Source organism: Acanthaster planci, linkage group LG01, assembly GCF_054643075.1.
Source record: "Acanthaster planci isolate LZ-2023a linkage group LG01, COTS_SCS, whole genome shotgun sequence".
NCBI classification, from domain to species: Eukaryota; Metazoa; Echinodermata; class Asteroidea; order Valvatida; family Acanthasteridae; genus Acanthaster; species Acanthaster planci.
Genome location: NC_141777.1, coordinates 25,550,443 through 25,566,637, shown reverse-complemented (window position 1 = coordinate 25,566,637; position 16,195 = coordinate 25,550,443). Strand labels below are relative to the sequence as shown.

Genomic DNA, 16,195 nt, shown 5'->3' with positions numbered 1-16,195 from the left:
TGCACCTGAACCCACCCGCGACCTCCCACCAAATGGTTGTCCTTTCTATGTAAAAACATGCCCTCTCTTGTTCCTGCTAGCAGCGGATAGTGGCATTTAAACCCATGAGTACTCACACAGACGTCCAAGTCATTCAATCTTCAAACAGTTTCTAAAATTGGCTGATCTAAAACATTCTAGTCCACAGTGCGTGCACTAGACTAGTCATCACTAGTGTAGACTTGTTTACCTTCAGCTTCGTATACACAATGTCGTCCTAGAACTTCTGAAAAATGGATTTGCAAGCTCGCTAGAATGGAATATAAATCCAAGACCTCCTGGTCACTAGTGCAGATGTCTTGACCACTCATACAAACTCTCAATGCACAAGCACACTCCAGATCAGAGTGAGCACATCATGTGCCATACTCTCGCTACTCATGCACATGGAGAAAAACTCATTGTAAATAATACTACGGAAAAAATGCATCAAGAAGGGGTTGACTCAAAAACTGAGAAATGAGGAAAGTTCAAAGAGGTAGAGTTCAGTGAAACAATATTACAGCACAGTCTTTGAGGACTTTACAAATTGCCTTGTTATGATAGTTACCTTGTATTATAAAACTTAGACTGGTTCTCATCCCGTACGTAGTCTTCGAACATAGGGACTGGTAGCGGGTATTGATTCCGGCGGAATCCTGCCGGTTTTTTGTTAATGAGGAAATTAACATTTAACAATTCCCACAATGCAACACTCTCACATGACAAAGTTTTCAATGACTTTCTAGAATGGATTAATACTCTCTCTGCCGTGTCATTTTCACATGGAACACACCTTTCAGACATATTTACCTGCTTTTTAACGGTAACCGCTTCCAAAACTACGGGGAGGAAAAAGAACTTTTCTGAGGTTTTCCTAAGAACCATGTGTTTGACTGTCAAGCACACGAAAGGTTCTATGTAAACATCATCTCAGTAAATAGAAAAAGCAACTGTGCATGCACAGCGCTAAACCAACCAAGAAGCCCAGAAGCCAGCTAGTTAACGGTCCCTATATGATAGGGATGGAGACTAGTCCATATAAAACCGTCCTTGTATAATATCAATGTTTCACTGCATTAATAAGGCTCTTCTTATCTATGTTGGACTGTATCAATTCTTACCTCCTCCAGCAGTTGATGACTGTGGCTCTGATGTTGCCAAAGCTGAGCGGGCCCCCGATGATGCTGGCCAGCTGCTCGCTGCTGTCAGCGTAGGAGGTGGTCAGCGGCGAGACGTAGATGGGGTAGCCGATGGGCTGGTCGCAGGAGGAGTTGATCATGTTGCGCAGAGCCTGCTTGGCGTTCTGGATACTGCCACGCTCCGGGTTGCGGTTGCGCAGGAAGACCAGCTCTTGCTGTTGCCCTGCCCACAGCCCCCGCACGCACTCCTGGTTCACCTGACAGGTTCAGAGGTCAAGGATGGCATACGCAAGGAAATGTCAAGCCCAAATTACATAGCTATGAGTAGGCCCTTTGGCCGTTTAAATTTTAAAAAAAAAATGTTTCTAATTTTCATTCTTATCAAATGTCTGTTGAAGTTTAGGATTTTTAACACGTTAATTTGTTTTATCTATTTCCTTTTCATGAGGTGTCTTTTGGGGTAGGGGGACTGGTATTTTTTTCGGTGTAACTGCTTTTGCATCTGTGTTTTTCTATCTATATTTTTACTGTTAGTACTTCATTTCTTATCATGGTCTTTGTATTTGTACACTGTATATGGTCTGTACAAGGACCAATAACCTGTGTTTTATGTACAATCTTTATACCATTTTAAAATAAAAAATTTTTAACTAAAAGTAACCAGTGCATTTATGGGAAAAAATGCCTGAAGCCATTAGCTTGAGGCTTTCATATGCATAAGTGCTATTTTTAGCCATATTCAAATCAGCTAGACACATCCTAACCGGGTAATCGGCTGAGTAAGCAATAACCTAAAGCCCCTCTCTTGCAGTGTGGACACTTGTGAATTGGGCACGTTATATCCTCCTTTTTTAACATTCGTTTGTTGAAAAAAAACAAAAAAACAAGAGAGATTTGTAGTGTTAGTGTCCATGTACTGAATCTTTCCTAAATTCGACCTGAGGTGATACAGGGGTTTTTGATTTCGCTCACTTGCTGATGGACACCGACCTCACCTTAATAACCCTGAAGCTGAGATATTTCTTGTTCAGCATGATGATCTTGTAGTCGTCAGATCCTTCATCCAATACATGCCTGAGGGAGAAACAAAGACGGTGGTTTCAATTGGGACAAAACAGAAATTTGATTATCAAAACAAACAGACTTGCATGCACATTTATTGAAGTAGTTAACACATCTACTCTGTCTACTTATAGTGTCTCAATTAGAAATCAAAATCAAAAGAAACAGACTTGCATGCACATTTATTGAAGTAGTTTACACATCTACTCTGTCTACTTATAGTGTCTCAATTAGAAATCAAAATCAAAACAAATAGACTTGCACCCACATTTATTGAAGTAGTTTACACATCTACTCTGTCTACTTATAGTGTCTCAATTAGAAATCACAAAATGAACCGATATACAGTATAATTTTACTGTTGTGAGGCGCACTAAATGAGCTCAGATACCATGACATTTACTCGTACATATGTAACAAATGAAAACGTTCATACATGTATCAGCACTTCATGAGGCCGATAAACAAAATCCTAGCTACACTGCTCCTTCAGTTATATCTGAGATTCCACTTGACAATGAGTCTAGGAATTTATAAACCATGTACAGATGTGATGCCAAAAAATGCAGTTTCCACTACTAAAGAGTTTTGTTTATTTGATGAGTTGGGAGACAGATGATAAATCTCCACTTTCTTGGGTGCTCTCTTAGCCAATTTCCCTGTAAAGTGAAAAGACGACCTATGTAAAAGAAGAGACCTAAGTTGCTGTTGATTCATTATCATTTCTGATCTTCTGAGAAAGAGTGATGCACCTGTATCAATCTCAGCCACTGCAATCATATACCAATAAAAGTCTTACTCCATTCAAACTAATTAACTTAATCCGGTATCACTTGTGACTAGATCCCACAAAGTGAGTTGCAGTGCTAATTTTTTCAGTACTTTTGTTTCAGTTTGTGTTACAAAGAGCAATTTACCACTCAGTTTGATGTTTTGAAGAAAATGGACATTATCAAAGTGAAAACTGTTGAAGTTTGGCATTGTTTTACACTGTGGAAAACACTTTTCGAGACTCAAAAGTAATTGTGGCGACTTCTACCCCCTTTTGCTTTTGCTAGGCTGGGTCACAAGTGCTTGTCCCCTCCAACTACAACCCAGGCCACACACTGTTCTCAGCCCCACCCTACCTGAGAGCCAAGAGTGAGGGTGTGTTGGACAGGACAGCATTCCTCCACTGCGGGTCCCCCTCGTGAGCGATCACCAGGTTTTGTTCGTGGGCAGTGATGGCATCGTACAATGGCTGGTGGTCCTCGTACTCCTCTGGCGACGTAAAATGATCCTGGAATAGATGACAGAGATTGTATACAAACCTATCAACCTTTCTGTGTATGAGACGAACTCGGATTGCCGGACGTGGCTGAAGCAATGTACCAGCTTTGGTAAAAATAACCAATCCCGATAGCCTTGACCAAGGGTGTCTTGTTGTTCCTTGAGCAGGTGAGGGGTCTCTGCCATAAATCTCTTTTGATCCTGCTGTTACAATCGATTTTTACCTTACTGGTATTAAAATTAGGACTTCCATTTTCCTAGATGCAGGAGCGAGAGTGGGCAAAACCACTTGTTCAATACTGTGCAAGTTAGCGGTGACTGCCTGTTTGAAACATGTCTGAATGCACTCATTTTCCCCACTACATAAACCCTGTTTACTGAAACGGTGGGAGATGAGTCTACGTCAGCAACGGTAACGGCTGGATTTTTGCAACTTCTCGTAGCAAATCCTTTCTGAAGACACCTGCAATGCCCTGAGATTTCTTTTGTGAAAAAGGCTTCCCTTTACCCTAACTCCCTAGCCATTTCGGCAAGGAAAACTTTTGTGAGTCCTCCCGCATCTGCTACTGATAAGGAACCCAGCGCCACGCTCTTTATATCAAGGGGTATCAAGCTCCATGTAAAGTGATAATGACAAGGCTGAATCTTCTAAAAAAACCTTCGAGTAAATCTAAAAGGGCTGGGGTTAACAGTCACCAAAGGACTTTTCCGGAGTCATCTATGATAATGCAACATCACTGTTAGCCCTAACCCTCTAGGCCCTTTTTGCTAGGGACCCTCCTCAATCCTCCAATATCCTCCAATTTCAGGGGTGAAAACATTGGTTTCTCCCTCAATCCTCCAAAATTTCTTGAAAATGTTACTTGGAGGTGTGCCTACTGCCTCAATCCTTCAAAATCCTAGGACAATTCCGGTCATTATGTTGTGGCAGTGCGAACGGCATTCTCAAGCAGTGCGGTTGATTGAAAAGAAATATCAGGCTGAATTTATGCATGACTGAGCAAGAACAACACAAGGTCTAACCAATGACCTTCACGCATGGCATCCTTTGCAATCAACCATGCACTTTTGCCACTCACCCCCAATCCTCCAAAAACCACCCGAAGGATTTTGGAGGATTGAGGAGGGTTAGGGCTAAAGTCGTCTTTACCTGGTGCAATTTGAGGGACATTCTAACCCCTGGAGCTACGCAACGTCTCAGCATCTCCACATCAGTGAAGACCCATTCATCCCGTGCTGACGTGATGCGGAAGTCTCCCTTGAAGAGAGCGTGTAAGCCATACAGGAAGGACTCTAGAATGCTAAGAAAACAGAGAACAAGACGACAAATATTCAGAGACAATCAAGGTCACTTACGGACTAAGCGTAACCAAAGTTTGAATAACCCGCAATAAATGCCTGCCAATGGACAACACTTGGGTGAAGCTGATGGACCATACATGAAAATATTTGACGCCAGGGCTGGCTGGTTAACCACTTCATGCCGGGGTATTTTTCAATGTTGATGATGCTGGGCCGGCATGACGATCGTTTTTCCGTTTTCAAAATCCTTCAAAAATTCATCATTTCATTTAACGGTCGTTTATAGCCGCACTAAGTAATCTTTAGGCACTACTCTAAGTTGACAGGTGACCTTCAATGACACCCGAGTATTTCAGCCAGGCCAGCAGCCTTGTAAACAGAGCCCAGATTGGGCGGTGTTATATAACTGTCTTTTGTTCACGAACCTGACTCAGTGCACTGCTGACCTCTTTTCAATAGGGGCCAGATTAGCGTGCAGCGGTGCTGTGTGGCTCATCGCTGCGGTGGTGGAGCGATTTGTCCCCGGTGGTAATTCGCTCGCTCTCAATGCCAAAACCCTGGTATACGGTTTCGAAGCAAGGCTGGATTATCACCACTTTTGAGAATGAAAAATGTTGGTAATGCCCAGCAGCCTGGTCTTTTGTTTGGAGTACGGTCTTTTGTTACAGGGCCCTGTTTCCTTTGTCCGAGTTCAGAGACCCTGTCCACCCATATAAACCATACGTCTCTGATCCCGGAGTCCTCGGCAGGAAGTGGTTAATACTGTGATATACACCTGTGAGACTCGGGAGCTTTCTGAATCCCCTTTTTTTGAATGCACTCTGCATGAAAAATCAGTGACTGCTAAATTTGACTTGCAAAGCTAGTCTCACCACTGGAATTAAAGTCAGTGAGGCCCTACCTTGTGGACAAGTGGTGCGAGGCAGTGCCCAGTGCCCGTCTGCCTAGTAGACACAGTGCAAAACAGAGGGTTACTAGCCAAGATGCCTTGCTACTATCCAGCTCCTTTATTCATGTAAAGAAAAAAAAACAGGACGAAAATTACGGTCAAAGGTTGTTCAACAGTTGAGAAGGATAACACATACAAATCACTGGCATTAACTTGAATGACAAAGTCAATGGTAACTTATATAAACAAAGCAAAACTATTTCCTGTTTACAAAACACGCTCATTGTTGTACTACTGGGATTAGTGTTCACAGCCTCAAACACATTACAAGAACGTTGTCTTAATCATGCCAAGGGGCCGGGTGAGAGTGATCTGCAGAAAAACACATGCTGAGTTTAGGCACCACTTACTCGGCAAGTCAGCACCTGACGCTACCTCATTTGCGAGTCCTTTGTTGATACTGTTACTGAATTAAATTACGCATTGATTGGAATTTTCACTTTATAGTTCTTTTTTAAACATGCCACAGCTGATTATTGTCTCAGTGTAGCTGTATCCTCACATCATCAATATTTCAACTGCCTGTTGGGATTCGATAGAAATAAACTAAGACTTCCATTACGCCTTGCATAGCAAAGCTCAACCAGCGACCACTTGCTAACCACTGGTCCATTTTGCCTGGAAACCTATACATGAAATATACCCTGGCTACAGGGCAAAATCCCATGAGCAGTTGACAAATGGCTGCTGATTGAACTTGGTCGCGTGCTGTTGATTGATCCCCTCAAATTCCACCTGGCAGCTGAAGCAGTGCACAGCCCACCTATTATTTCTCTACAAAGGACTTCAAGACCTGCCTTTCTGAACAGCAGGAAGGATTTGGAAAGGGTTCCACAAGAAATGCAACAAATGAAGGAAAAATTCGAACACTGGAGCAGCTTCTACCTCTTCTCTTCTGCTGGCGCAGTGCTGTATCCATCCCAGGTAACAGCTGCAGAAGCTCTCCCTGGATATCCCGCTCTGTCGCATGTCGTAGTCCTCGTCAATCTTGGGGGTGAAGGTCGGGTCACAGTCCGTGTACCGCTCCTCGCTGCAATCCTTCAAGGCGTCCTGGATGATCTCGCTGGTCACCCACTGCTCCAGCTTAGGGCAGCGGACCACATAATAGATGATGCTCTGCCAAGGGGGGAAATGTTACATACCGATTATGGGGGGGGTTCACTTCCTACAAACTCGACGCCTTAACCACTTCGTGCCGGAGGATGTGTAAAAATGATCTGGCTATCAGTATACACAAGTAAGGCTGACAGGTTTAGAAATCAAGCGTGCTTCAACTCACTGCACCCAAGATTAGTGAAAAATATGAAGTTGTGAATTTATACAAATATTGCTCAAATGACTTGAATCAATATTTGTAATGTCTGACTGCCTCTTTTGAAAATTCAAATTTTACACACAAAAATAATCCAATCGGTGAATGATTAATTGGTAATGGTCTGCTACTGTGAATTAACTACTAGCACAGCCCCGTATCATTTTGACTTACTCTGAGAAGTTCTTAGCTTTATACATGTAATTATACAGGACTTTTCTTTCTTTGTGTAAAAATATCTCAGTTTGCTGGGTCTAAATCTTTCCCTGAAAACAACATTCAATGAAACAGGAAAATACTACACCTTAACAGATGGCCTGAAAATGTTGGCCAAGAGGAGGATATGGATCAGGTTTAATCTTTATTTTTGATGTTGCTGGCTAGAAATGTGTTTAGACATGACCATGTGTCACAGTACCTAGATACAAGTCAACACAAGGATAGAAACTGGCCTTCCTCAAGTCCCCCCTCCCAACACTCTCTTCCCTCAAAGCACAGTTCAGTCCAAGCAGGTACAAATAGGTATCGCTGCCTCCTGGGAGACAGCCGTGATAGACCAGCAGCCAGGACATCCCGAGACTTTATCCAACGGGACCAATTCACCCCTACCTTGACGTAGTAGGTGATGAGGATCTTGCGCAGATCGAAGACTTGGAGCATGGAGGCGGCGCAGTTGTCCGAGATGCTGTAGCCCTGGAGGACATACTTGCTGGCGATGACCTCCCACGCCAGCCAGCGCTGGCTGAAGGCTGCGTTGGCTGACAAGAAGTGGGGTAAGTGGCCCGGGTAGCAGCAACAACAACCTGGGAGAGAAAGGAGAAGAACCCAGTAATGCCAACTTCCTTGGCCCTGTCCCAAGGAAAAGTCCATCAAAATAATGAAAATATCCGGCACTTAAAGTTTTACGCGCAGCAGCTCAATGCCAAGCTTTTAAGTTTTCCTAACTCTGACAGCAGAACAACTTAACTCTCAGTCTATTTGGTGACAAGCAGATAGTAGCCCATTTCAAAGATCTGCGGTTTACGAAACAAAACTCGCAAAGCAGAGAAACTCCTGCAGCACAAGTTGCAGGCCAGAATGCCACGCAATGAAAAATTAATGATGACTTGCAAATGATCCTCCACTGGGTTTTATGCAAGGTGCGCCTTGAAAGTTGGAAATGACCACAGAACGCCCCAAGGAGAACACTGCTTATTCTAATCAAGAACCGCTGATCCTGTTGGGAACACATTTGTAAATGGGAACAGAGGCTATTACACTTGCATGCTTTACACAGGATAATTCATACTTCTTGGACGCTGCCTTAGCACAGAAATCTGGAATAGGCAGCATTTCCAACTCCACAACTCAATGGTTATTGGGTCCATGCCGTAACCTCGGACTGTACATACCGTCGTCATCGTCCACTCCTTCAGTAATGGCCTCCACTTCTCTCTGTTGGCAGTAGGTTCCTGTATAACAAAACGATGCCAGTTTACATTTGAACACCGACAGCCTGCAGGGGCCAATTTCATAGAGCTGCTTAAGCACAAAATTAGCTTAAGCGGGAAAAAACTTTGCTTGATAAACAAAGATTACCAGCTCAAACTCTATCTGATAGTCATGCTAACCAAAAAACAGCTAAATACGGTCCCAAAACAATATACATCACATGGCGTTTTGGCTGGTTACCTGATTTATCAAGTAAGGATTTTTTCGCGCTTAAGCAAATTTCATGCTTAAGCAGCTCTATGAAATTGGCCTCGGGATTCTGAGCAGCACAAAGCCACACTAGGAGAAAAAACCTCAAAATACACACAAACAAGCCTACAGTACTTGTTTACAGTAATTCTGCAACTTGCATGTTGGAATGAACGAGGTGAGTTAATTTTGAGGATGACAGCAAAAAAACAGTGATCACCTCTTCGAGAAAAAAAAATAATCTTGATTCTGAAAGAACCAATGAGCCAATGTATTTCATGAAGGCAAGGTTTTCCCAGTATAAAGCACCTGATTCCAGGCCAGCTCATACATGTTCAGTGAGTCTGTGAGCGGGTGCACAGCCTTCCCGATGGGGCCGACTACTTCCCTTGTAGTAGGCAGTCTACTAGTAGACAGCATGCGCTGTTGAGATACCAGACTGGTTCATTGTGAGTGTCCATCTCATCTCAGAGAGTATACTTTGTCCGTTATCAGAAATATGCCTCACTGGTGAAATTCAACTAAGGTTGAAACTAAATGATCAAGAATTGTAGAAGCGGGTGTTTGCAAAGTTGAAGTTACAGCACTGGGTGCTGGTATTTGTCATTTTTCTTGATGATGCTTGCTTCAGTTGGGGTTGGTACATGTACAAGTGCCTATCTGCATTCTTATCTGTGGAATGCCTCTCGCAGTCACAGCTGTTTCCAATGCATAAAAAGTGTACTGACCTCTAAACTCCAGCCCCCTCAGTTGGAAGGTGACCAGCCCGTTGCCCACCTCAACAACGTGTACCAGCGCGTTGAGGTAGTCCGAGGCCAAGATGAAGCAGTCACCGGCGATGACCGTACCCCAGCGGCCCAGCACCAGGTCCCCGCACAGCGTGGCCTGTAGCGAGCGCGTCAGGTGTTCGTAGAAGATAGAGTTGAGGTTGTTGTCGTCCGAGCCGGGGTTCTTGTCCAGCTGGGTGGCCAGGCGGGTGTTGGAGTGGTCCACTCGCTTAGTGCTGCAAGGATAAGTAACGAATGGCAGGTTTTTTTTTTAAATTGCAACTCTTGAAAAGGCACCTGTGTATTTCAGTTAGCCTTCATTTCAATCTCGTTTTGTTACACTGTATGGTATATCGGAAACCTTGGGTGGTTATGTTCATACAGATTGCCACATTCATTTGTAATAGGATGAATTTTGTGCCCCCCATTTTTTTGAAATTCTAACTCCCCCAGAGTTAGGTCATGCAGTTTCTTAGAAATGTGTGGGTTGCTTGGCAGCGCGTGTGGGCAGGTTGGTAGCAGAACTTGCAACCAACCACAAGAGTCCTTGAGGAGGAGCAGATAAATTCAGTGGCCAGTGACCCTTCACTCCACTTGGCTACTGGACTCCACAGAGACTGTTCTGTTGTCTCTGTGATCTCTCCTTGCATTGAACCTGCCACAATTACATATTCGTCCCTGTCCTGCTCTAGGTGAGTTTGATGATACTTTTGTCTTACTTTTATGCCTAGATTGAAGTGTCTATTCTTCAACGTTTAGACCAAGTCGTCATAGGTCAATATCATATTGCGTTTCTGAATTGTAGTCATTGTAATTTTGGCTGAGAATGCTTTGAAAGAGTAAAAGAATGTGCACGTCTTAATTTAAGCCAAAGTCTATTTTAGAAGTTCTATCCATGTTGATATCTGTTTAAGGTTCTGTTGTTTCCAGATACAAACACCATTTCTTTTGCGATATCTTGCACAATCCGTCCAAACATTCTGACTTCCTAGTCCCAGAATACTGAATGAATTTAACTTGCTGTAGGAGTTTCCATTGATTTGGAAGTTTACCATTTCCATGTAAAAGATCTCTGGCGACTTGTCTAAATAAAGTAAAACTTAATTTAGGAAGACGTGATTCCTAGGATTACTTGTATAATACTATTTTACTTAGGTTTTTATGATATATTTCTTCTAGCATACATTGAATAATCACATTCCCTTGACTAAAGTGAAGAGAGGGATATTTCCCTCTTGTGCAAGTTAAGTCTTTGAATTTGTAACATTCTTCTGTGATTTATTACTTGATAAGTTTCAATCATTTGACTTGATTCACTTTTATCTAGTTTTTACCATAGTTCCATATATTCAATAGTTAGTTTTTCTTTATTCTATTTCAGTTCTTATATCCGTGTGTTTAATCTTTTGATGTGTATTTCTTTTGCTTTAAATCGATTTGATTGCCCAGAACTTTGACATTTTAATGTTTAATCTTAATTAACTTTTACCTCCTGATTATGAGTCACTCATATTTCCCGGACTTAGACTTCCAAAGTTTGACCGCAACATTTGTAACCTTGTAATTCCTAAGACACCGGTCTTGGTATAGTGTCCTTGTAGCACCTTAGTCATTTCTGTGTAGACCAACCCACACACACAAATGAGGTACCCAGGTGGACGAAGGCATTGACCGACACTGGTAACCATGACAACCTTACACACAGTGTAGTGTTTTAAAGGGACTTTCACTTTTGATAGTCCATACAACTGTTTTACTTAGTATAGTTAGTATTTCACTCCACTTGGCTACTGGACTCCACAGAGACTGTTCTGTTGTCTCTGTGATCTCTCCTTGCATTGAACCTGCCACAATTACATATTCGTCCCTGTCCTGCTCTAGGCAAAGACACCACTAGTACTGAGGCACCAAGGTAACCTCAGTGAGCCTATCGAGCTGTATGTACTGCTGGACAGGGAGTGACTTGAAGCAGAGTCGCATGCATTGTGTTCCCCACACCTGATTTACCCAAGCCGGGGAAGGAGAGACTGTGCATCGAGTCCTACACACCATCTGCACATAGCCAACGGCCCTCAGAGTTCATCCAAGCCCCCTTGAACCGCAAGTTCTTCAACTGCAGGCTCCCCAGCTTAGTACCAAGTGAAGCTAGGGCCAGTCATCCCCAACTTCAACGGAACTTCAAGCTACGCCCTTCATTTAGTTTTATTGTTAATTAATTTCTTGTGTAAACAGAATCCCTGGGTTTTCCTTGTTGTTTTTAAATATATGTATCCTTTAGATTTAGGATATCTGTATTTTTGTACAGCGTGTTAAAACCTTTCGCTAACTTAGCCGGAAACGCACTTATCTCCACTGGTTGGCTGACAATAAAATGGCGTAAACTAGTAAACAAATAAATAATGTAAGCAGGTGTCATAATTTTCATATTATGCCCGCTACATAATTGGCGCCCGATGTGTGGTTTACGCTGTACGTTTCTCCCATATTGATTGAGTGCATTCATTTCCATGCACCCTTCGACGGCTAAGTAGTGAAGCCCACAAATTCTATCTGATATCATTTGTTCTACATTTTGTTGATAGCTGATTGCTTTGATATTGTTGTCATATATTTGCTTATCTGATCTTTTCTCGCTACCCTTCCACCTAGTTTTTACCTGGCAACTGTGATTTAACCATTTTGTCGTTCAAATCTTTTTATGTAGGGCATTGAGTTCTCTTATTGTGTTCGTTACTTGCAGTCATTGCGTAATCTCGTTCTTTGCATTTTGTTTATTTCCCAATCTATTATTGTATTGCTGGTACAATACCCTTTTATTTTGCTTCCATCATGGAAAATTCACCTTTGAGACGCTTTACTAGAAGCACGGTCCTTGTAACCAATATCCCCAGTCAAGCCACTGCAGAGCAGGTACAGAGACATATGAGTCGTGCAGGTTTAGTTCAATCAGTTAGCAAATTGTATCATTCTAGTGCCGACTATGGCACATACTTACACTGCCATTATCGCTTCCCGGATGATGCCACTAATGCTATTTACTTGTTAGATAGACAGCCCTTCCTCGATGGACACCCCCATGTGCTGCGCTCCTTCAAGCAACCTCCCCCGCCGGGTACAGAACCGATCGCTCTTGCGTCCCTTCTTCCTTCCGCGGAAAGGGTTTCCCCACTCCCCATTATCCATCCACCAACACCAACCCTGGTTTCGCGATCAAACACTTCACCCCCACCACCTCAAATTGTGCACCCCACGGGTGCGTTCTCTGCAGTAACATCTTCCGAGCCTGTCTCAGCACCGACCATGGGACCGATCCCTGTGGCCCAACCCTTGCTTAATACCGCCGTTCCAGGCCCTGTTCAAGACAATCTGACTTCGGCATACAATCCCTCTCACCCTCTCCAATTGCCGCTGTTAAGTCCCCTTCCCCAGCGCCCCATGCCCGCCTACCCGCCACTGCCCCCTCCCCTCTTACCAACGGGTTATGTCCAACCCCCGCGAATATCATTATTCATGGGCGATTCAACCAAAGGGCATGGAGTGGACTTTGATACCTGGAAGTTTGAAGTGGAGTCACTCCTTCGTGACTCCACATACTCTGAACGAGTACTTGCCCCATATGTCCGACAGTCCATTCGTGGGGAGCCCAGTCGGCTTATTCAGACACTTGGCCCCCATGCCTCAATCCCCCAACTCATTCATGAACTTGAAGCCAGCTATGGCACAGTCCAAGATGGACCGGCTCTCCTTCAAAAAGCCTACAATAGCCAGCAGGAGGACCAGGAGTCTGCAGCAGCCTTTGGCAGACGCTTGAAGCTCCTGGTTTTTGATTCGTGTCGCCGGGGTGGATTACCCCAATCCTCTATGGACACTGTCCTCCGTCAAATCTACTGGCGGGGACTGCGCGACCCTGACGTCCGAAATGCCTGCCGCCATCTTAAAGACACTGTCGCCGATTTTGATCATTTAGTTCGCCTTGTTCGTAAGGGCGAACAAGAAGCCCAGTCAATTTCACGACGGCCCTTGAAAGTACAACGCCCCCCACAACAGCCTGCCCCTGTCTCATCCACTTCGGACCAGCCATTTTCCGAGGCACTTTCCAGCATCAACTCCACTCTGGCTGAACTCAAAGTCGCCCTTCACCCCCCTCACACTTCCTCACCCCAACCTTCTTCTCAGAAGCCCGGTACTGCCCAACCCCCTGTGCGTCAACAACCTGTTGAATGTTTTCGGTGTGGCGAGCAGGGCCATATCTCCAAAGGTTGTCGCAACCCTGCCAAACCAAAGACGAGTGGCACCACCCACCAAACACAGTTAAACAGTCCTCTGCCTCCACAGAGGGGAATGTGGCAGGCAGCAACACCAGGTCCCCGCATGACATCATCCACCCAAACAGTGTAATCCATAGACTTGTCGGTAGTGCCAATGAGGCGGATGCATTCCTCGGAGGAGTTAGTTGTAAATGCCTCGTTGACACTGGCTCACAGGTTACTACAATATGCCATTCCTTTTACAAGCAATACCTCCCTCACATTCCTATCAAGCCAATTCGTAATTTGCTGCATGTGCAAGGAGCTGGAGGTGCATCAGTCCCCTTTCTGGGTTACATAGAAGTGGAAATTTCTTTTCCCCTGCACTTCAAGAAAGGTTCAGCTAAGTACTGGACTTTAGCCCTTATTGTTCCCGACACACCCTATCACATGGATGTACCTCTTCTTGTTGGCACCAATGTAATTGCTCAGTGTAGGTCCCACTGTTTGCAAGCGTATGGGACACGCTTCGCTCAGAAGGCGCCCCTGCCGCAAGCCTGGCGGCTGGCTCTACAGTCATTGAAGACCTATAAACCCAATAAGAAAGATTGGGAGGTACGGACAGCAGGTACTAGCCAGGTTGTCGTACAACCAAATGACACAGTTGTCATTAATGGCTACATAAAATCCAGTCCGCTCGCTACGCAGTGCCACGTTGTGACGGAAGCATCTTCAGGCACCAGTTTACCAGGTGGCTTGGAAGTCCTTCCTTCGGTGGCCACACTCCCACCACAGACTACAATCTTAGGTGTTCCTGTTGTTATCAGGAACTTAACACTAAAGCCACTGACAGTTAGTCCAAAGTCCATCCTCTGCAAGGCAAACCACGTCACTGTCATCAATCCACTTGATGCTCTGGACGTGGCTTCGCCTGACTCGGCTGAGAACAAGACTACTGATGGTTTTCTGGAGCAGTTTGACTTCACTAAATCACCAGTAGGAGCTGCGAACTTAGACCGAGTAAAACACTTCCTGAAGGAGTGGAAACAGGTTTTCTCCCTTCATGACAATGACCTCGGTCACACGACAACTGTCAAACATGAGATCAAGCTAAAAAACGATGTCCCTTTCAAGGAACGCCACCGCCGGATTCCACCATCCCAGTATGATGAAGCGCGTCAACTGATTAAGGATATGCTTGATGCAGGTGCAATCAGGGAGTCTACTTCGCCATGGGCATCTCCGGTTGTGCTTGTTCGGAAGAAGGATGGTTCACTTCGGTTCTGTATAGACTATCGTAGACTGAACGAGAGAACTATCCGAGATGCCTATGCACTTCCTCGCATCGAGGAAACTCTTGATGCCCTGCATGGAGCACGGTGGTTTTCATCCTTGGACCTGAAATCTGGGTACTGGCAGGTCGAAGTAAGAGAGGAAGACAAGGCTAAGACTGCATTTACAACCCCCCTTGGATTCTATGAGGCCAACCGCATGCCTTTTGGCCTCACAAATGCTCCAGCGACGTTTCAGAGACTAATGGAACGTTGCGTTGGTGACCTCAATCTCAAGACGTGCCTTGTTTACCTTGATGACATCATTGTATTTTCTCGTACTTTCACGGAACACCTTGAACGACTCAAGTCAGTTCTCCTGCGACTTCAGGAACACGGCTTGAAACTGAAGCCCTCTAAGTGCCAGTTGTTTCGGACCTCTGTTAAGTATCTGGGACATGTAATTTCTGCAGATGGAGTTGAAACTGACCCCGATAAAGTAACCGCTCTGAAGGAATGGCCCACACCGACGAATCACCAGGACGTCCGGTCATTTCTTGGGTTTGCTGGGTACTACAGGCGTTTTATAGCTGGTTATTCGAAAATTGCCAAGCCACTACATGCGCTTACAGCTGGCCTCCCCGCTAAACGTAAGTCATGCTCCTCACGTAATAAAAAAGTGCCACCATTCACTTGGACCCCTGATTGTCAGAAATCTTTCGAGACGTTGATTTCCCACTTGACAACAGCACCAGCACTGGCATATGCAGACTTCAGCCAACCTTTTATTCTGCATACAGATGCTAGTCTCACTGGACTTGGAGCTGCACTTTATCAGCTCCAGGATGGCAAGGAGCGAGTTGTGGCATATGCTAGTCGGGGCTTGTCCAAGAGTGAACGGAATTACCCCGCCCACAAGCTAGAATTTCTCGCTCTCAAATGGGCAGTCACAGAGAAGTTTCATGATTACCTATACGGAAACCAGTTCAAGGTTGTGACTGACAATAACCCCTTGACATATGTGTTGACAACCGCAAAGCTGGATGCCACTGGCCATCGCTGGTTAGCTGCACTTTCTGCATATAATTTCACATTGGAATACAGAAAGGGAAAGCAAAACGGAGATGCAGATGGCCTATCTCGCCGTCCCCACTCTGCTCCAGCAGAGAGTAACAC

The 16,195-nt window shown here is 44.6% G+C and overlaps 2 protein-coding genes across 3 annotated transcripts in view; one reads left to right on the top strand and one right to left on the bottom strand.

Moving 5' to 3' along the window:
- Positions 1 to 16,195, bottom strand: part of LOC110975150 (pecanex-like protein 1) — a 56,110-nt gene that overhangs the window by 8,651 nt on the left and 31,264 nt on the right. For both annotated transcript variants that reach the window (XM_022227347.2, XM_022227346.2), the window contains 9 exons: positions 9,463 to 9,737; positions 8,446 to 8,505; positions 7,664 to 7,857; positions 6,628 to 6,858; positions 5,695 to 5,798; positions 4,642 to 4,792; positions 3,350 to 3,501; positions 2,156 to 2,234; positions 1,143 to 1,417 (listed from right to left, as the gene is read on the bottom strand). In XM_022227347.2, the coding sequence (XP_022083039.2) occupies positions 1,143 to 1,417; positions 2,156 to 2,234; positions 3,350 to 3,501; positions 4,642 to 4,792; positions 5,695 to 5,798; positions 6,628 to 6,858; positions 7,664 to 7,857; positions 8,446 to 8,505; positions 9,463 to 9,737 (1,521 nt within the window). The remainder of the gene's footprint in view (positions 1 to 1,142; positions 1,418 to 2,155; positions 2,235 to 3,349; positions 3,502 to 4,641; positions 4,793 to 5,694; positions 5,799 to 6,627; positions 6,859 to 7,663; positions 7,858 to 8,445; positions 8,506 to 9,462; positions 9,738 to 16,195) is intronic.
- LOC147800599 (uncharacterized) lies at positions 10,927 to 14,741 on the top strand. Its single transcript, XM_087143448.1, has one exon. It carries the CDS (start codon positions 12,331 to 12,333, stop codon positions 13,897 to 13,899), a length of 1,569 nt encoding a protein of 522 aa, XP_086999574.1. The 5' UTR covers positions 10,927 to 12,330; the 3' UTR covers positions 13,900 to 14,741.

Coding starts and splice junctions, on each gene's coding strand:
- LOC147800599 (XM_087143448.1), top strand. CDS start 12,331: ATGGAAAATTCACCTTTGAGACGCTTTACTAGAAGCACGGTCCTTGTA.